The sequence below is a fragment of the Elgaria multicarinata genome, chromosome 2, assembly GCF_023053635.1.
Source record: "Elgaria multicarinata webbii isolate HBS135686 ecotype San Diego chromosome 2, rElgMul1.1.pri, whole genome shotgun sequence".
NCBI lineage: Eukaryota > Metazoa > Chordata > Lepidosauria > Squamata > Anguidae > Elgaria > Elgaria multicarinata.
In genome coordinates this window covers 156,854,607-156,876,342 of record NC_086172.1, presented here as the reverse complement: position 1 = coordinate 156,876,342, position 21,736 = coordinate 156,854,607, and the positions used below count along the sequence as shown (strand labels likewise).

The window sequence follows — 21,736 nt, the reverse complement described above, 5'->3', positions numbered from 1 at the left end:
TAGGAATTAGCTCGCATGGTCTTTTGTGGATTATGACTTCTGATAATTGTGCATGCATCAACTTCGCATCCTGCTGTACACATATTAGGTTGACATAATTAGACACAGCTTTCTAGCATATGTGCCCACAAGTGAAAAAAATGTGATAGCAGCATGTGATGAAATGGGAATATGACTGTAGATCATGGCATTTTATACACCAGTTTCATGTTCATTGCTACTCAGGCATGTTTTTTATTCCTGTGTTTTATAAAGTTCAAAGTGCTCCTAACATGGTTTGTAAAGGAAACAGAAGCGTCTTTGTGCTTTTTCCTCCTTTGCCAGGATGAATATCTGGCCAAGAGGAGAGAATTGCTTCCATGTAGAAACCGCTTTGCAATACCTCTCCTTTTTTTAAACTAAACACTGGTTTCAGAATATTAGACTGGAGGTATGCATTGTAAGTGACTAGCTCTTTTTTTATGCTGTACTGTTGGTTGCTTCCCTATTTCAAAGGGAAATAGCCAAGCCTAAGTCTATAGAGCTGACATGAAAGCATATTCGTCCCCTATACTCTTGTTGCTTTCGCCTTCCCCCCTCTCTAGTGCCTCTGCCAAATTTTAAATTGAAAGGGTGGGGAGCTGTCTCTTGGTTGTACCTTTGTAAAGAACCACACACATTGGTGATGCTAAATAAATGAATCCAGCTTCTTAAATTGGCTGCTGTATGAGATTATTGGTCATTATGATCATAGCTGAGCTCTTTGTAACTCAAGTACAAACTTGATTTACAGTATGTACTTGTGTCGCTAACAATTTCTGTGCTTAGATCTTTCCATATAGTCGATGTTTTTGTGCAGCAATCTGAGATCCTTCTATGAATTCTTCACTTATAACATTTTGGTTTGGGTGGTGTGTGTGTGTGTTTTGTTTCCAGTTAATTGTAGATCTCACTCAGGAGAGAGATTACCTACAATCCCAACAGCCACCAAGTCCTCTGAAAACCTCAAGTCCAGCCTCTTCCCCTAGTCCAGCCAGCCGCCTCTCCAATGAGGACAAACAGCATCTATCTGTGGAGCTTGCAGACACAAAGGCTAAACTAAGGAGGATCAGACAAGAGCTGTAAGTACTGACACTAAGTCCCGAGTGCTGCTGGGGAATGATTTGCCTCTTTGCATCCTTTATTATATAGAACTGCATGCCTGGTGGAGGGAGTTTTAGCATCAATCCATTGATCTGTACTGGCAGCCCTACATTTGGAAAGATATTCCTGAAAAATTATGTAGACTTGGTTTGTTTTTCTCACATGCATAAACACCCCCACTACCTGTTTCTTAAAGCTGCTTCCAGTGTTACTTCATCCCACTCCCGCATTTAAATTCTTAAATGTGTATAGAAAATAACAGGATATGCACACCTGATACTATCAACAAAGAGTCTTGTGACACCTTAAAGACTAACAAATTTATTTCCGCATAAAGTTTTGTGGACACTGCCCACTTCAAATGCACTTCATCTATGAATCTGATGAAGTGGATAGTGTCCACGAAGCTTGTGCCAGAATAAATGAGTTAGTCTTTAAGGTGCCACAAGACCCTTTGTTGTTTTTGTTGCAACAGACTAACAAGGTTTCTCCTCTGGAATTATTATTATTATTATTATTTATTTATATAGCACCATCAATGTACATGGTGCTGTACAGATTACACAGTAAATAGCAAGACCCTGCCGCATAGACTTACAATCTAATAAAGTTGTAGTAAACAATAAGGAGGGAAAGAGAATGCGAACAGGCACAGGGAAGTGTAAACAGGCACTGGGTAGGGTGAAGCTAAACAGTATAGAGTCAGAACAAACTCAATATTTAAAAGCTATAGGGAACAGAATCTGGTAATACGTGAATGATCATATGCAAGTCTGATGCAGGTGAATGGTGGGGCACTTTTTCTGTATTTTCTCAGGGCAGAAGTCCACATTTTCCTTGAGATGGAGTTTCTGCCAAAAGGGACACCTGCATGTCAAATTATAAGAATATGAAAAGAACCATGATGAATTAGACCAAGACACCATCTAGAGCAGCATTCTGTTCACACAATAGCCATCCATCTGCCCACAGGAAACCCACAAGTAGGGCATGAGTGCAACAGCACTCTCCCACCCGTGTTCCCCAGCAACCACCTCTGATACTGGAGGTAGCATATAGCCACTAGGACTGGTAGCCATTGACAGCCTTCACCAGGAATTTTTCCAACTCCCTTTTAAAGCCATCCAGATTGGTGGCCCTCACTACATCTTGTGCTAGTGAATTCCATAGTTTAACTATGCACTGTGTGAATTATTATTATTATTATTATTATTATTTATTTATTTATTTATTTATATAGCACCATCAATGTACATGGTGCTGTACAGATAACACAGTAAATAGCAGGACCCTGCCGCGTAGGCTTACAATCTAATAAGTTGTAGTAAACAATAAAGAGGGAAGGAGAATGCGAACAGGCACAGGGAAGTGTAAACAGGCACCGGGTAGGGTGAAGCTAAACAGTGTAGAGTCAGAACAAACTCAATATTTGAAGGCTATAGGGAAAAGAAAAGTTTTTAGCTGAGTTTTAAAAGCAGTGATTGAGTTGGTAGTTCTCAAGTGTTCTGGAAGAGCGTTCCAGGCGTAAGGGGCAGCAGAAGAAAAAGGACGAAGCCGAGTAAGGGAAGTGGAGGTCCTTGAAGTCCTTCCTTTGATCTATCCTGTATCTCCCACCACTCAGCTTCATGGTATGACCCCACTGGGTTCTAGCATTATCAGAAAGGGAGAAAAGTCTCTCCCTATCCACATTCTCCATGCCATGCATAATTTTGTACTCCCCTATCATGTCTCCCCTTCGCTTCCTTTTTTCCAAGCTAAACAATCCCAGTTGTTGTAACCTTCCCTCATTGGGGAGATGCTCCAGCCTCTTGATCATTTTAGTTGCCCTTTTCTACACTTCTGCCAACTCTGCAATATTTTTCTTGGTGCTGTGACCAGAACTGTACACAGTATTCTAAGTGTGGTCATACCATAGATTTTTATAAATAATCTCCCCGTCCTCCATAAGGTCTGATATAATTTACCCTTTGCTGTGATACCCTCGTGTGTGTTTCACTACCCCTGCAGCCGCAGCCAGTGATGTGGAGTGTGCCCATTCACACGTTTAACAAAGATGCATATCTTCACTCATTGTGCAGCTGTTTCTATATAGAGAGTTTTAGAAAACCAGCCGGAAGATGTAACATCATGTAGCTTTCTTTTGCAATGACTTTTTTCTTGGTATACTCCTTGCTTGTCTGTTTCAACCTGTCTGTTCTACCCTCCTAATTTTTCAGCTCCAGTTTGGCTCCAGTTTTAATGTTACTTACACTTCATTATATGGGGCTTTTTCAATGTACTTCCTTGTTGGCTGTGGATCTTAGTTGACTCACTGGGAATGTTAATATCCATTACAAAGAAATAACTTTTTTAAATAATTGGAGCCTACTTTGCTGATCTTGATAAATTAGCAGAAAAGAAAACTTGAATCATGGCATATTTCTCATTTAGGCCTAGATATGTATCTTGCTAGTTTATTATTGATGGTTTCAGGGATTGGTGTGATAATTTTTAACCAACTTGTATGAAATCCTCAGGGAAGAAAAATCAGAGCAACTTGTTGACACTAGGCATGAAGTGGATGAGCTAGTCCTGGAGCTGCAGAAAATAAAGCAGGAGGTAAGGATATTGATTAAACTAAAAAGAAGAAATATTACATTATATTGTAAGAAATTATCACTTTCAAACCCTTTTTGACCACTCCTATTAGTGTATGTACATGCAGGCACTCAGGTTACTCAGAACCCTAGAAAGTACCTCAGAAAGTATTTCTTCACACAATGTTTTTCATGCCAAAAATTAGTTGCTATAAAATGTGGTGATGGGCACTAGCTTAGATAACTTTAAGAGGGAACAGACAAATTCATGGAGGATAGGTCTATCAAGAGGCAATTCTTTGCATTTTTAGACAAAAAATGGCCTACAACGACAGCTGGGGGTTGTAGGCCTTTCTTTCTGTCTTAAAATGCATAGGACAGTGCCCTTAATGACTGTTAGTCATGGTCGTTATATAGCACCTCATGTCAGAGGCAGTATGCTCCAGATTACCAGTTGTTGTGGAACAACAAAGGGAGAGAGCTATTGCCTTCATGCCCTACTTGTAAGCTTTACAGAGGCATCTGGTTGGACACTATGTGAACAGGAAGCTGGACTAGTTGCACCTTTGGTCTGTTCCTTAGGACTGCAGTCATGCTATTATAAGGCAGAATGAAAAGATCCTATCGAAGAGTCTGGTGAAGAGTTTTGTGCAACTCAAATGCTTGCATATTGTATTATCAACACATGTTAGTATTACAACATTCACTCTCCTAATGTTTTCAGGAAGGATTAGACCAGCCTTTCCCAACCTGGTATCTTCCAGATGTGTTGAACTACAACTCACATCATCCCCAGCCAATATGGCCATTGTGTGGTTGCTTAGCAGTTATAAGTTCCATAAGTAACTCAGTGGTTTGGCAAAGCTTGCTGCATATTTTAGCTTTGTTTTACGGGATTGAATGATTATTCTGTGTAGCAATTAGTGTTGTGTTGATGACTGTATTGTTTCTCATACATGTCTTCCTTGCCATCAGCAATTTAAAACTTTGTTCTGTTATTCTTGTTTTACTCAGAACATTAACCTCATGGCAGATGCCCGCTCTGCTCGGGCCTATAGAGATGAATTGGATTCCTTAAGAGAAAAAGCAAACAGAGTGGAGAGACTTGAGATGGAGCTGGTCCGGTGTAAAGAAAAACTGCATGACGTGGATTTCTACAAGGCACGAATGGAGGCAAGTCAAGGTTTGAGTAAGGGTTGGGATGCTGGTCACCTTACCACCCATTTCAGCAGTGGGCAGAAGGTAGCTTTCTCAGGTGTTTGGGACACCAACTCCCTGCCAGTATGGCCAGTGGTCAGGAGTGTAAGTGAGTTTATTTAGTTGTATTTTAAACCAGATGAATAACTGTTTCTGTTTTGGGGCTCTTTCCCTGGAATCCCAAGGTTTGTCTCTCCACTCTTGATTATCCTTTGGATTCCAAAATAAAAGCCAAGAAGGTAGCCTGAGGGAATGATCTGAGGGCATATTATGCAACACCCTTGCTGAGGTTAAGCAGGTTTGTGTCTGGTCACTTTTACGTAGGAGACTGCCTAGCAAACCTCTTTGACTTCCATGATGGAGGAAAGGTAAATAAAAGTGAAATTAATTAAATATCACTCTCCTGAATATCATTCATTATAATAGGTTTTGTTCTTGGTTTTTCATAGAATACAGATCAGCCCTTTAAAATTTGTATTCCTATTCCCAAATCATAACAGCTTTACAACTAATAAAACCATTTTATTGGTTTGTTTATTCACGTTTTATGTATGTATTGTTTGAAATATTTGTAACCCAGCCTTTCCACACATGCAAGTTTTTAAAAGATGGCTTACAACCAGTAATTAAATAGTAGTATGAATTATCCCTTCTTCTCACTGGAGGCGATACCAGATAAGAGCTGAGAATCCTTTTCCACTCCCAGTAGTGTGCCCTTGAAATAGGGGTCCCGGACTTTTGGGGCCAGTGCTGTATTTGGAATATTGAGAGTGCTGTGAGCACGCCCACAAAATGGCTGCCAGGTGTGTGTGTGTGTTGCCCATTCACAAAATGGCAGAGGGGATTTCTGAGCTCCAAAACACAAAACCACACTTTTGAACACACATTCTTCTGCTCCAATACTCATTTCACAGTTAATGTTTAGGGCTAAGAAAAGTGGGACCTGGGGCATTATTTGAAAAAAAGATGACACTGGAGGCTGACACTTCACTTTGCAGTGTGCCACCCTTGCCATTATTTTTTTAAAATAAAGTAAAAATAGAATACAAATCAAGAGGGGCAGAGAGCCTAGGAGGCACCAAGGAAGGCTTCCCCTGTCCATTGGTGCCCATGGACACCACATTGAAGACCTCAGTGCTAGAGGAACCTGGCAGCAAATACCGTTACAGGAGAGAGTGGGTTTTCTCTTCTGCTATTCTGCTGGTCTAAGTACAACCCTAGTTGCTTTCTGTTGTTCTCTACAACAGTTCCAAGCTGCAGAAAGGGTTACAGGGACAAGAGGCCAACAGTAATCATTTCAGCCCAAGCCGCAAGTTCTTAAAGCTGCAGCATAATAACTCCCCTCCAGAAATGGCTGCCTGTAAAACCTGGCTAAAGAATGACTTTTTCATTTTATGTTTTCATTGGAATCATTCCAAGGAGCTCCAATTTCCTCCTCATGGCCAAGTTCAATGCAAAAGTTGTATCGTTAGCTGATGTAAAAAGTAGCTGATAACCATGTGAATAAAGTGAGTCCAGGCTCCTCTAGAACCTTAAAACGTGATCAAGCATAGTCATTCTCCTTACACTGCTAAAGACACTCCCCATAGACTTCACTGATACTCTCTAGAGCTGCCCAATGGCTCCTTCTCCATTGCTAGAACTCAGCCATAGTTGCATCCAGCTAGTTGTTAGGATCCGGCTGTAAATTCAAAAGTTCAGTCTGCCTCCCTGATCCCCCAGGCACTGGCTTCCATGGAGTTCTTTCTTCTCTTCTCGCATGATGGCCAGGAGGAGATGGGAAACTTTGGCTTTATTTTATTTATTTATTTATTTATTTATTTATTTATTTATTTATTACATTTCTATACCGCCCAATAGCTGAAGCTCTCTGGGCGGTTCACAAATGGTTTGCTTCCATTTATGAACTGCACTTTGTCATTTGGTCCAAGCCCTACAAACTGTGGTTAATCTTAAATATGAAGCTGACTTGTTTCAACAAACCATAGTTAAGATTAGCCACAACTTAAGGTCCGGATGCAGTGCTGAACTGTAGTCGATCAAAAATAGAAGTGAAAGGTTCTAAACCCTTCCTCACAGCTATGCTGGAAGAGGATTGGGAAGCAGGGAAATGTCTAGCAATGGAGAAGGAGCCACTGGGCTCATCATACATATGGGCACATTGTTACATATAGTTTGGTGCTATGTCACAGTGATTGTTTTGTCTTAAATCTCATAGGAATGAAGGGAGGTTAATATATCGTTTAATTCCAGTTAAAATTAACATTTAAATTGCTATCCGGTTGTAGCTTAAAAACACGGATTTTGCTGATCTAAATAAATTCCCTGCTCTGCAAGATGTTATTTCTATTTTTATACAATTTCAGTTTCACAAATGGCATGATTTTGTGATTTGTTAAGTCGAACATCAACTATAAAACTGTCTTTTAAGGTGTGGTATAGATCAATCAATCAAATAAACAAATACATATTAAAGTGCAGTGTATTAAACTAGCTGGCATTTGAAACCTTAATGAAATCACCCTCAACTTTGTATGTTACATTTTTTTGTTATTTGCAGGAGCTTAGAGAAGATAACATCATATTGATTGAGACGAAGACAATGCTAGAAGAGCAGTTGATGATCGCAAGAGCTCGTGGTGATAAATTGCATGAACTTGAAAAGGAGAACTTGCAGTTGAAATCCAAACTTCATGATATAGAACTGGTACAGTGTGATGTCTTTAATTATTAGTGGGATTTTCTTTTTAAACATTATTTTTAAGAGGTAGGATGATATATGTATATACCCCAGAAGAAGGTAATTATTCTTTGGAACAGAATGAGAAGTCTGAAAATACTGAGAACAAGTGATAAAAATAGATTAGTTTCTCATTGTGGCATATTTCATAGAAGATACTTATGTTTTAATTGTGGTATTAATCAATGAGGGTTTTTCCCTAAGGTTATCTGAGGTTATTTAACCCTTGCATAATCCACGCGGCCCAGGTTCACGTGTGGTATGTCCAACTATGGTATCCGCCCGCTGTGGCTTGCATATTAAAAATGGTGGCCAGCATGCACTACAACCCACCATGGCATAAATAAGCTACAGTGGGCGACAGTCATTGTGTGAACACCTCTAATATAAGCTGTAGACTCAAAATATTGGTCTTGGCCAAAATATATTTTTAAAAGCATATCTGACACTGTGAACTCTAGGACAGATATATAATTAACTAGGAGAATATATGACATTAGTATTACGATTAAAAAAAATCTAAACACTGACTCTACAACCCAAAGTTTGGGGGAAAACACAATTTGATGCCACTCTTCGGTGAAAATATATTCTTGTTAAAACTATGCATCTACTGTGTTGATTTATATATTTTATATATTTATATATTTATATATTTTTGTGAACTGCCCAGAGAGCTTTGGCTATTGGGCGGTATAAAAATGTTATAAATAAATAAATAAATATTTACTATGCCTTACATGTTGTATAAAACCTTGGTGAATTAAATTTGAGAATATGCATTGTAAAGCTGCTGCTACTGGAAGCTACTGAACTACAGCTTGTGAAAAGATAGTGCAAAAACTATATTTCAGAGAGGGGCCCTGGCTAGGTTGGGACTTCTCCACATGAACGATTTAACTGACGAGGCCAACTCCTCATACCAACAGGCTGAAGACATTGGCTGCCATTGCCTTTAATACATAGTGCCCTTTGTCAGTATAAATGTTAAGGATCCAATCTAGACTCTCAGTAGTTCATAATACCCTAGCTATGTCTTCCTGCCTGCCCCCTTCTCCATTAGGACAGGGATACCGACAAAAAGAGAATTGAAGAGCTGCTGGAAGAGAATATGGTGTTGGAGATTGCTCAGAAGCAAAGCATGAATGAGTCTGTCCACCTGGGCCGGGAACTGGAGCAGCTGTCGAAGAGCACCGATCTCTCAGATAGTAAGTAACATGAGGTAACTCTGAAAAAGTTACCACCTGACTATTATATTATAATTCTGGTTTGGTAACGCAAGTGTGAAAGAGGCTCCCATAATAAATACTAAACCTAATACATTAGAAAGTCAGCTTTTGCCCTGCTCTGATCAGATGGATTTCCTATTTCTTTTCCTTTTTGGTTTTTAAAAACTTCGCCATTGGGCGAAGAGGCAGCCATACCTGGGTGGCAGATTTTGTGCTTCTGTTAAAGGCCAGCAGATTGCCAATTATATAGCTCATTATTATTATTTTACTAGTTAGGGTGGGACTCCGTTTGGATCTTTTGCCTTGAGGCACAAATTATCTTGGGCCTTGCGGCTTAAAAGTTCCTGTTCGAAGCTTGTCTTGCGGTTTCTTGCCAGATTTTCCTGCTTTTTGCAGTGACATATCCTGCTGCTGGCAGAAGCAGGGACTTGTTAATTAGCAGCTGCAATTATTTTCTGAATGATGGTTCTCCTTTGCATAATGGCCTAGCAGAAGCGCCAGATACAAAATATCTACATCACTTAAAAATCAGATAATTTCAGATGATTTTTTTTAAAAAAAAATAATTAGTTTGAATTTAAATAAGGTGTGGTGCATATGTTATTTATTCCAGAGTTTCTCACTAACTTTTAATGGCCCTGATCAGACAACATGTTAAGCCATGCTAACCCTTTGGCAGCAAGTGGTTAGTGAGCATGTATAAACTGTGGTTATTGTAGCCACCATGGTTAGGAATGGTGTGCCAAGCTGATTAGTACTGTGGGCTAATTTTTCTCGGGACTGACTTAAAAGTTCCAAACAATATAGATAATCAGATGTCACTTCCCACAATATACGGTATAATTCCAAATATTCAAAGAAAGCCCATAGACAGTATTCTAAACAGCCACTGTTCGTGCTTTTATCGTGCTTGCATTTTTTAACCTGTTTCCTTAACTTCCTTGCTTTCATTTCTATTGTGTTAAGTTAAGGTCACCTTTCTGTTGCATTCGCAAGGAGGGAATCCCTAGTTAATAGTCTGGCTGCAGCTTTCTGGACCAGCTGAAGTTTCCAAACAGTTTTCAAAGACAGACCCATATAGAACACATTGCAGTAATCCAAACAGGATATAACTAAGGCATGTGTGATTGTGGCCAAAACAGACATCTCTAGGAACAGCCACAGTTGGCACATAAGTCTCAGCTGTGCAAACATTCTTCTGGGCATTTCCAAAACCTGGGCATCCAGGTTCAGGGCTGAATCCAGGAGTATACCCAAGCTGCAAACCTGAGTCTTCAAGGGGAGTGCAACTCCATCCATCAGAATTTGAGATCCTATTCCTTGATCTGCCTTTCGACTAACCTGGAGCACCTTGGTGTTATCAGGGTTAAGCTTCAATTTGTTCATCCTCATCTAGTCCCTTACCGACACCAGACACTGATTTAGAACTAGAACAGGTTCCTTGATTTAGATGGAAAGGAGAGAAACATTCTACATGTAGTTTGAAAATAAAAATAAATACAATTCTCAAAGCAGAAGTGATGCACCTTGTGTTTTGAGGCTAATGTGCGTTTTATTTTTCCTTGCTTTTGGAAGGATGGATATTTACTCAAGTTGGTTGATGCAGATTGGATTAAGGCATAGTTTTGTAATCCTGGGAGTGGATCCATGTTTACAAAGATGTGACATCTGGGTATTCTGAATGTTGTATTTCAACAGCAAGGAAATCTTTTGTCTTTGAACTGAACGAATGTGCATCGAGTCGCATCTTGAAGCTTGAAAAGGATAACCAGAGCCTGCAAAACGTCATCCAGGAGCTCAGGGATGCATCTGTAACAACTGAAGAGAATAGCCTTAAATTTGTGGAACTGCAAAATGAGAACCAACAGCTTGGCCAAAAGGTAATTAATAGAATGTTAGTTGAGCTTACCAGGGACTGTTTGGAAGCTGGCCTAATCTTTTTTTAAAAAAAACCCTCGCATAATTCTGAACTTTGCTTTGGGTCAGTCCTTGGAATTCAAGTGCAGTTTTTAAGTGCCAACCCAACTCTCAAGTTTTGTTCCTAATTATGTAATTGCACTCTGCTGACTTCTTGGCTTTGCCAATATATGTGAGCAGCAATCCTTAATGTTTTGTATATACCAGACTTTGTTCAGCACATACTTTATATTGAGTGTATTTTATATCATAGCATTTTGGATAACTTTTATCAAATTCACATTAAGCTTTTTTTTAAAAGTAAATATATTCAGGGTGTAGGTTTTGACCTATAAAGCCTTGCATAGCTCGGGACTGCGATACCTGGTGAAGTGTCTCTCCTGGCATGAATCTATCCCTACGCTATGCTCATCGTCTCCAGGTGCCTCCCCTGAGGCAGGCTCGAAAGGTGGCAAGAAGGGAGAGGGCCTTCTCAGTGGCACCCTGCCTCCCTCACTTGTAGAATGAACTCTCACCTGACACAAACATTTTTATCCTTTCAGCACAAGGTTAAAACCTTCTTCTACCAAGCCTTTTGTAGCATATGATATGCTTTTATTTAGGTCATGGAATATTGTGTGTGTGTGCGGGCGCCCTGGTTTTATGTTTGTAGCTACTAGGTCTTTTTATATTATGCACAGTACTGTATTTTTAGGGTTTTTAAACTTTGCGAAATGCCCAGAGAGCTTTGCTGTAGGGTGGTATAGGTATGTAATAAATGAAAGGAATTTATAGTGCAGATCCTTTAAGACTTTTACTGTTTATGGCATATGCACAGGGATTGGTATGTACCAATTATTTGTAATTTATTGTAATAGACTGTGATTAAAAAACACAAAACAAAGAGTGTTTGACTTCTAGAGAGTAAACAATTGGCCAGTTGCCTCTCTGATGTGATTCCATTTAAATCTTCACTAAGGAGAGAGTTGGGCCTATTATATTTTCTCTAGGACATCTTCTATTTGCTCTTCTGATCCACTTACATCATTGGTATCTTCTGTCCCATAATGCCAGTGTTTTTCTCCATCCCTCATTATCACTGGGTCAGCTTATTTTGGGGCTGTTATGCTGTCCCCAAATGAAGTGATTGGGTATATCATGATATGTTTTGCACTTCATCATCAAGTTATGAATTTCATGATAACGTAGCTCAACTTTTTAAACTTTTTTCATTGACTTTTATGAAGAATGGTTACAACATATTGGAAACAAGTTAGATTCCCTGGGGTGTGGGCAGCAGGGGAAGCTGTCGAGATTTTTTTTAATTGCACTGTGGATTGAGCCATTGGGGATTAGGTATTTCAAAAGATACCCATAAGAGCAAGTGGAGATATTCTAAATTCTATTTATGAGACCAATGAGTTCTGTTGGGGTGCAGAACAAAGGGTAGAATCTAACTGTGCCCCAGTGCTAATGATGTTGTGCTAGCTTAAACCAAGGGTTGCTCAAGGTGTAACTAACACATGCTAGGGCAATGGGCATAATGTAGCAATTTGCCACCAAATTTTGGCAGTGCTGCCAAATTGCAGAAGCAGAGGAGTTCAATCCTGCTGCCTTTCAGAACATTTCTGGTATTTAAAGGAAGCATTTAGAAAGATCCTGAAAAGATTCAGCAGTGGTGATATTAAAATTATTGTTATTAATGTATAGGCTGTCCAATATCAAAAACTCAGAGAGGCTTCCTATAACAGTAAAACAATGGGTCCGTCAAAGGGCACATGAGTGTACTTCTGCTCATGCAACAGGGCTTACTATTTATTTGATTCATACCAGGAAGGTGGGCTGCAAAGAGTATCCAGCAGTGTAAGCCATTTGAACAGCTGCACCTGTTCTTCTGAGTGCTGCATTTCACCCTCCTCAAAGTGGTACAACATTGGTCATAGATCATGGTCTACCATGACTCACTGCTACGTTTTTTGCCCTCCTGTTTTAAAACGGAATAGCATTCCATGGACTCTGGAATTGTGGCTGACCAAGTGCTGGAGGGTGCCAGGGGTAGGGCAAAAAAAGAATGTGCACGCATGAGAAAGATGAGAGGAAGTGCCAGCTGCTTGCAAGTGTAAGCCCAGCTGAGGAACAGCAATTAAAAATAAAAGTTCTTGGTCAATGATGTATTCCATTCTGCTAACCATGGTTCAGCACAGAAGCTACTCCAGTATGGTAACTGAATTTGTCCAGATAGCTGGTTGCTTGAATCCCTTCTTACGTATAGTTACACAGTAAATGCGGGTAATGGATTTATCAGTAATAACATTCAACAGCAATATTTTGTTTTGGCTTTGGCTTTGGCTTTCATTTTGTGAGTTTTTGCATTCCTGGAGAGAATTAAAATGTATGTTTGAAGGTGGTTCTCTTCTTCTGTATCTTGAAGACTCCTATGTTGAGGGGCATCATTCTGGAGTAATTGCATCTAGAAAGAGCAGTGCAGCCTTTACAAAACATTTTGGAACATTTAATCGCAGCCAAAGCAAATAATTCCATCTTCTTTGCAATAGACTTTTAGGGCAAAATGCTAATTTATGATTTAGCATTATATGAACAAGCCTTGGGTGATACACTCCCCCTCCCCTCTCCTCTCCTGCCACAGCTGTGAGGAAGAAATTAGAAAGGTTCATTTCCACTTTTAAATTAACCAGGGTTCCTGGTTGTGTCCAAATCAAGGGAACTGTGGTTAGTTTAATCTATGGTTATTGAACAATTCAGGATCGTAAACCATGGTTAATATGAAAGCATTTGCTTCCAAACTTCTCCTCATAATCACACTAAAGAGAGGGAAGTATGTGAGTCCAAGGCTTCTGCCAACTGTGTACCATGGTTTAGTATAATCTCTGAACCAGGCCATTTAGTACATATGTGTGAACTTCAGCCTCAAAGTTTGTAAAATAGGAGAAACAAAGTGTCTTGTGGCACCTTAAAAATGAACACATTTTTTGTGGTGTAAGCTTTTGTGGACTACAGTCCACTTCATGAGGTATAGGGCATGTTATCATAAGTGCGTGGGTAAAGTACATATGGCACATTTACACTTTACAGCCATGAGTAAATATTACCCACCAGCTCAAGAACACTTCATAAATCTCAAAGTGGACTGTAGTCCACAAAAGCTTATGCCATAATTGTGTGAGTATTTAAGGTGCCACAACACTTCTTTATTTTGCTGCAGCGGACTGATACCTTGTGGGAATTGTAATATGTCATCAGAAGGTCATTGTCCACTCTTGGTTCCATTTTTCCTTCACTGGCTTTTGTTCCTTCTGGGCCCTCTTCTTCTATCTTCCTATTCTTCCCTCCTTCCTGCCATGCTTTCATAGCACAGTGTTTCATTTGGTCTTCTAGAGAGAAACCAAGTGTTGTGCTGTTGTGAGCAGGCAAAAATCTATGGCTGAGACCTTGAAGAGTTGTTCCCAGACAGATTAGACTATATTGGACAAGGTGGACTAAGACAGCTTAATTCATGTTCATATGAGTAACCCAAAACTCTCCATTAGATAGATCTTGCTAACTCATTGAGCAATTTGGTGGTTTCAAGGCACCCTGGGGTATATGATGTGCCCTTGATAGTATCTGACTAATAGCTTGATAGTTTTAACTTGCAATTTTTTGCCCTGATTATAACACCAGTTTTAAAATCTCTTTACTGGCTGCCAATTAGTTTCTGGGCGAAGTATAAAGTGTTGGTTATCACCTTTAAAGCCCTACATGGTTTGAGTCCAGGCTACCTGTGGGATTGCCTTCAACTTGACAGTCTGTTAGCATTTAAGAAAGCTATCAAGACTGATCTCTTCCGGCAAGCCTATCCAGTGGAATTTTAAGATGTTTTAAGACGGTTTTTAGATGTTTTAGCAATGGATATTATGTTCTTAATTCAATTTTATGTATTTTGTATTTACTGTTGTTCCCCCGCCTTGATCAAAATGGAGAGGCGGGTATGAAATTATTATTATTATTATTATTATTATTATTATTATTATTATTATTATTATTATTATTACGTAAGGGATACATAACAAGAGTGAGCACTGAGCTACATTGCTTTAATTTTTCATCCCAAATGCCTTTGAGAAGAAACAAGTAGATTAAATAGACATTGCCATTTCATTTCTGGGCCCCTGGGAGGCTTTTGCGAATAGCAGCTCTTGCCAGAAGAGCTTTCTATTCCAGCCTTTGTCAGATATCCCCTTGGGGGCCAATGAACCATGTTGCTGCTACACTTACAAAGGTCAAACATTCTTATCTACAAACTGGGCAGGGCTGCCTTATCTAGCTGTTTCCTGTAATTTAGGCTAATATGTGCTTGTAATCTGCCGACCAAGCTCCTTTCTTTTTTTAACTCAGCCATCTGTTTCTCAGACAGTCTTGCCAATGTGGTGGTGTTTGGATGGGTGTCCAATTCATTCAGAAGTAAGGGCCAAATTGGACAAGTATGTGAATAGGCTAGCGTATTTTATACACAAAGAATCACTTGAATAAGCTTGTTTGTATGGTACACAATGGTTGGATATTCTTTTGTATAATTTCAGGCATGACACTGAAAATGCCATCTCTCAGCCGCCCGCCCTCATCCCCATATACAGTGGTTTAGAGATCTTTCTCTCTCACTACCATCTCTGTAACTATCCACTTGGTTTTTTTCTTCTTCTGATGTTCCACCTACATCATAGTGTTGGTGCATAGCTGAACTTTTGCCTGGCATTCCCTCAGGCTGCAGTTTAAGAATAACTGACTCTGGACTTGATCTTAATGCATGAATCTTCCCTACATTTATAGTAATCTTTGATAGACTAAAGAAAGAATTGACAACATATGCTGATCTTTAATTTTTGTACATTATCATAACAATCAGAATTAAGTACAAAAAAAGAAGCTTTAACCCTAGATCTGTGCTGCAGTTCTAATCCTGATTGGGGGTGGGGGTGAGGCATCCCTGCTATTTGTATGGTGCAGGGGAGAGGTAGAGAAACTCCATCAGAGTGAATGGGAGCTTCCCCCGCAATACACTTAGCAGGCACAGAGAGCCCAATCACAATGAGGATCACAGTGAGGAGGCAAATTGTTAAAACCATCCTGCCCCCTACACACCCTGTGTCCCCACGCATGAATCCTAATGTAGAGCAGCCCACTCCCTGCCCCTATGATTTTCTCTTAAAAAAACATTCATACTGTTGCTGTTTGCTTGAGTTGTGCTGCATCTAGTTTGGCCCTTAGCCAGCAGCCTCCACCTCATCTTGCGGCAATAATTTTTGTACATTAATTATGCTAAATGCATGAATGGCATTTTGCCTAGTTTGGTCATTAGATAGGTTTTAAAGGGAATTAGATAATTTCATGAAGGATAAATCTATCAATAGATAATAGCCATGAACTGAACCTCCATGTTCAAGGGGTGCATGCTACTGAATCCCAGTTGCTGAAGGGCAAACTGTGGTTGACTATTGTTAGAAAAGAGCTGGACTAGTTGAGTTAAGCGCTAGGAATGGCTCTATGACTTGAGTTAAGCGCTATCTCCAGTATTCAAGCAACTGTGTGCACTAGTTGCTGAGGGATATGGGTGGAAGGGTGCTGTTGCACCATGTCCTGCTTGGTTGGTCCCTGGTTGACAGCTGGTTGGCCATTCTGTGAACAGAGTGCTAGACTAGATGAACCCTTGGTCTGATCCAACATGGCACTTCTTATGTTCTTATGAGTTTTGGGCTTACCCTACTGGGCTGTTCTTACATCCTTATGAGATTTATGATGTCTGCACTACCATATTTTCAGTTTCTGCAATGTGGTGTTCACAGGCCACACACACACATCAAAAACATTAAAATGCGATATGATTATCCTTATTAGAGCATAACTGTTGCTGTGAAATCTGAAACTCGGTGTGTTAAAATTTATGTAATTATAAATTATAAATTTGTGAACCGCCCAGAGAGCTTCGGCTATTGGGCGGTATAAAAATGTAATAAATAAATAAATTGAAATTTCAGAATTGAGATTTGTGGTGGTTCAGAAAGGACACTGAATCAAGATGGTGTAATAGAGGTATATAAAATCATTATATATATAGGTTTGACTCATTGTCTACATTTGACACTGAGTTTGAACTAAACATGGCCATGAGGAGGAGATGGGAAGCTTTCATTTTGTTTTTAATTGCAGTTTAGTGTTATGTCCAGGCCCAGACAAACCGTGGTTACTCTTGACTATATGTTATTGACACAAGCCAGCTTCATATCATGGTTTCAATAAACCATGGTTAAGATTAACCGTAATTTAGGGTGTGGATGTGAAATTAAAGTGTAATTGGATCAAAATTGAAAGCAAAAGCTTCTGTCCGCTTCCTTGCTGTGCTAGAGGAGGAAGTGGGGAGCACATGACCCTAAGTCCCATTCACGTAACACTAAACTATAGTTTAGCATTGTGTCCAAGCATAGCCATTGGGAAGAGAAGGGAAGAAATGCCCTGCTGCTCTAATGCTCTTGCTACCTAAATTAGCCAGCAGCTTGGCTGATAGTACCAGATGGCAGCAGCTGTTCTGTTTTTAGTGCTTAACATCTTGCAGCCACAAACCTTTTCCATGAAGAATTCTACAGAATCTGTTTAATTCTACAGAAAAAAAAGAAGAAAATTCTTTTAATTACCAAATCCTAAATGATGCAAGCTTGATGTTGGCAAATAATCCAAAACATAATGGATACTGTTGTTTTTATACTGTTGTTTTTATGTTTCTGATGGTTTTTAAATTTCATATACTTTTTAATGTTTACTGTTTTAACTTTTGTGAACCGCCCAGAGAGCTTCGGCTGTGGGGCGGTATATAAATGTAATAAATAAATAAATAAATTACAACTTTCACCTAAAATGGAAGCAGAATATAAAATAGTCCATTTGTAAGACTGAGTAGTTGTTTTGCCAAATGAAGCAGGTGGTCTTATGCCAAAGAAGAGAAAGATTGGCATCAGCAGTGTGATGTTTTTTCTTCCCTATCTCTTCCCACCCTTGCTTAAATTGTGCATTAACTATTGGGAAAGTTGCTTAGGTTATCCCAGTTTGGATGGGGATTATTAGCTAAGGATTTATTTATTTTTGTTCAAAAGGTTACCAGTGAAGATGTAGAAAATGAATGAGAATTTGCTCTGCTAAAACCAAAGAATTTACATATTTAATTCTTTTTAAATTGTGAGGTCAGAAAAAGAATGGCTCTATGACAAGTTTGTTCTGGATCCCAGAAGGTAATACTTGACACAACTCATTTAAAGCAAATACCACAACGAGCAGAATATTCCCTCTTCACTGTTCTAGAAACGCCCCCTTGGCTACAGTATCGTTTGATTCACATCACAGCAGCCGAAGAAGGTGGAAATCAAAAGATTTATCATGTTAAGTCTTTCAATATTTCTGTTAAGTTATTTTACTTTGTGAAAAGTAACTTGGTAAATTTCAAATACTTTCTCATAATGCCCTTATATGTGAGCGATATTTGTACCAGGATTGCATGCAATATATTGTGGTAATTTTCTTAATGCAGATCGAGAAGCTGCAGAACCAGATTGAAAGAGAGAAGCAAAGTAACCAAGACATGGAGACTTTAAGTGAGGAGCTCCTCAGAGAGAAGGAAGAGCTTCAGGGCATGATGGAGACCTTGAAGGCTGACAAAGAGAGACAGGTGCAGAGACGGTCCTTGTAAATGTAATCCCAGAGGCATGTTGGGTTGCCTATTTAGAAAGACTTGTTGGCTTATAAATGTAAAAGGGCAGGGAAAATTGTTGTTGCTGGAAAATTAATTGATCTTAAGCAAGATCAAAAAGGTCAATTAATCTCTGCCCACGTAAATACTTTGAGGGTCCCCAGGCACTGGTTTCCTGCCCCTCGAGAGGATGCTGTCTGATCTCAGTAGTGCTACAGGGGAAAATTGAGATGCTTTAGTTGCATGCAGATAAAATTTACAGAGATGCTTATCAAATGGCCACATTTTTGATGCTGATGTTTTGATTACATAGAAAGCAACATAGAAAGCCAGGCTATTAGTTCACCTAGCTCCGTACTGCCTACGCTTATAGGGCAGCAGTTCTTCAGGATTTCAGGCTGGAGTCTTTACCAGTTCTACCTGGCAATGACAGGAATTCAATCTGGGACCTTTTACATGTAAATCATGTGCTCTACCACTGTGCCTAATGCCCTCCACCAAGTTGTGTGCATTACAAGCTTGGTAGGCAGCATCTATTCAATTTATTGTTAGTCTTGAGAAAGAAAAAATGGAGGTGACCAGCTTGCCTGTAAAACTGACTTGGCCAATGGGATTTCCAAGTAGCTTTGTATGGGACATGTGAGCGGAAGGCTCCTCTTTCTGAAATAGCGTGTATCTGCTTCATGATGTGGAGTAATCCTAACCTTTAAATGCACCCTCCCGAGAGAGTGGGCTGCTGTAACAGTACAAGGCAATGACAAGGCAAACATCCTAGGGATACTGAAGGGTACTTGCTTAGACATGACATCTGTTTCAGTAGTATGAATATGTGGACAGAATAAGAAGTGAATGCAGCTCAATTCATACTTTATGAAGGTGGTGTAAAAATGCCACCAAAAGAAGTTTCCCTGAAGGATTCCAGACTTGCCTTCTGCAATGTCTGGCATGAAATCCAACTCAGAGATGTCTTCTGGCATGCCCTGAGGCTAGCACCAAGCAGTAGGATGTTTAATGCCTTGAGATTACACAAAACAGAGGAAAAAGAGTTATTGAACCAGCCACACAGTCTTTTATACTTGCGTACATCTTGCTATAATGTAACTCATCATGTTCTGTATCTCACTTGGTTGATCCAGATTTTGCTTTACCTTATCTGAAATATGCTGGTGTGCTTGCAGCTTTCTGGTATTTATTGGGCTGTCTTGTTTTTATTCTGAATGTAGATGAAAGACCTGGAAAAAGAAACGGACCATCTCAATCAAGTGGTTTTGTCTCTGAGGCAGAGGTCTCAAGTCAGTAGTGAGGCCAGAGTGAAAGACATTGAACTGGAAAACAAAGTACTTCATGAAACGGTTTCAGAAACCAGTAGCAAGCTCAGCAAGCTGGAGTTTGAGAAGAAGCAATTGCAGAAGGATTTTGAGCAGGTTAAAGAAAAAGTGGAAAGAGTAGAAGAAATGGACAAAGAGCTTCACCGGTTGGAGAGAGAGAATGAGCAGCTCACAAAGAAAGTTGCTGCCATGAAAATTACTACAGAGAAAGTGGAGGTTCTTGAGCAAGAAAACGGGGATCTTGAAGTAGAGAACCGGAAGCTAAAAAAATCTCTAGATACCTTACACAATGTTTCTGTCCGGCTGGAAAGCTTGGAAAAAGACAACAAGGAGCTAGATGAGGAGAACCTGGAACTTAGGAGAATGGTAGAGGCAATGCGTTTTACCAGTGCAAAAATGACCCAGCTCGAGGCCGAAAATAAAGAGCTGGAAAGGGAAAAGGAGGAACTTAGGAAAAATGTGGAGATGTTAAAAGTTCTGGTTAAGAAATCGGAAAGATTGGAGCTGAGTTACCAGAGTGTGAATGCTGAGAACCAAAGACTCGAGCAGATATTAGAAAATAGCAGTAAGAAAATCCAGCAGTTGGAGAAAGAACTCCAAGGTGTTGAAAGTGACAATCAAACCCTTCAGAGGAAATTAGAGGAGCTGAGAGTCTCAAATAAGCAGATGGAGTGGTTGGAAAAGGAGAAGAAATTGTTAGAGCAAGAAGTGTCCCAACTGGATAAAGATAAGAAGACGTTGGAGAAAGAGACGAAAAGGCTTTGGCAGCAGGTGGAGCTGAAAGATGTTAGTTTGGATGAGAACACTGTAAAACTAGCAGCAATGGAGAAGGAAAATAAAATACTAGAAAGAGAACTTTCCAGATTCAGAGACTTGTCCACTAAGATGAAAGAATTTGAAAAGGAGAATAAAGACCTCCTTAAGCAAGTTACCATTGATAAGAGAACACTAGCGACATTGAGAGAGGTAAGCAAAGTAATCAAAGAATCATAGAATAGTAGAGTTGGAAGGGGCGTACAAGGCCATCGAGTCCAACCCCCTGCTCGATGCAGGAATCCACCCTAAAGCATCCCTGACAGATGCTTGTCCAGCTGCCTCTTGAAGGCCTCTAGTGTGGGAATGCCCACAACCTCCCTATTTATTTATTTATTTATTTATTTATTTATTACATTTTTATACCGCCCAATAGCCGAAGCTCTCTGGGCGGTTCACAAAAATTAAAACCACAGTAAAACACCCAACAGTTTAAAACACAATTACGAAATACAGTATAAAAAGCGCAACCAGGATAAAACCACACAGCAAAGTTGATATAGGATTAAAATACAGAGTTAAAACAGTAAAATTTAAATTTAAGTTAAAATTAAGTGTTAAAATACTGAGTGAATAAAAAGGTCTTCAGCTGGCGACGAAAGCAGTATAGTGTAGGCGCCAAGCGGACCTCTCTGGGGAGCTCGTTCCACAACCGGGGTGCCACAGCGGAGAAAGCTAGGTAACTGATTCCATTGTCGTACTGCTCTAACAGTCAGGAAGTTAGTGCATGTGTATTTCAGCATCTGATATAGAACATTTTGTATCTATTTCCAATCAAGAATTAGGGGGACACTGTGTGGCAATTAGGAGTATTACATTTTGTTGTGGCCCAGAAAGAATGGCTGAATTCTCAGGAAACTTCCTGTAGCTGATAGGTACAGTCCTCTGTGGCCCACAATCATAGAGTTGAAGAGTCATGTGAAAGGCCTTGCCTTTAGCCCTTGCCTTCCTGATTTGTGACCCCCACTTCTTATGTTCCTAATAAAAAATAAAAGTTGTATCCCACTTTTTTTACATGGTACTCAAGGCAGCATACCAGGTTCCCAGGCTGCTTTCTACTGTGGGATTGACAAAACTCATACTTAGACCTGTTTAGCTTCAAT

General features: G+C 39.7%; 1 protein-coding gene across 1 annotated transcript in view; it reads left to right on the top strand.

Moving 5' to 3' along the window:
- CCDC88C (coiled-coil domain containing 88C) overlaps positions 1-21,736 on the top strand; it is a 117,093-nt gene that overhangs the window by 66,662 nt on the left and 28,695 nt on the right. The window contains exons 8-15 of the mRNA XM_063117962.1: positions 916-1,100; positions 3,639-3,720; positions 4,713-4,871; positions 7,456-7,602; positions 8,699-8,843; positions 10,563-10,744; positions 18,334-18,471; positions 19,716-20,786. Of these exons, the coding sequence (XP_062974032.1) occupies positions 916-1,100; positions 3,639-3,720; positions 4,713-4,871; positions 7,456-7,602; positions 8,699-8,843; positions 10,563-10,744; positions 18,334-18,471; positions 19,716-20,786 (2,109 nt within the window). The remainder of the gene's footprint in view (positions 1-915; positions 1,101-3,638; positions 3,721-4,712; positions 4,872-7,455; positions 7,603-8,698; positions 8,844-10,562; positions 10,745-18,333; positions 18,472-19,715; positions 20,787-21,736) is intronic.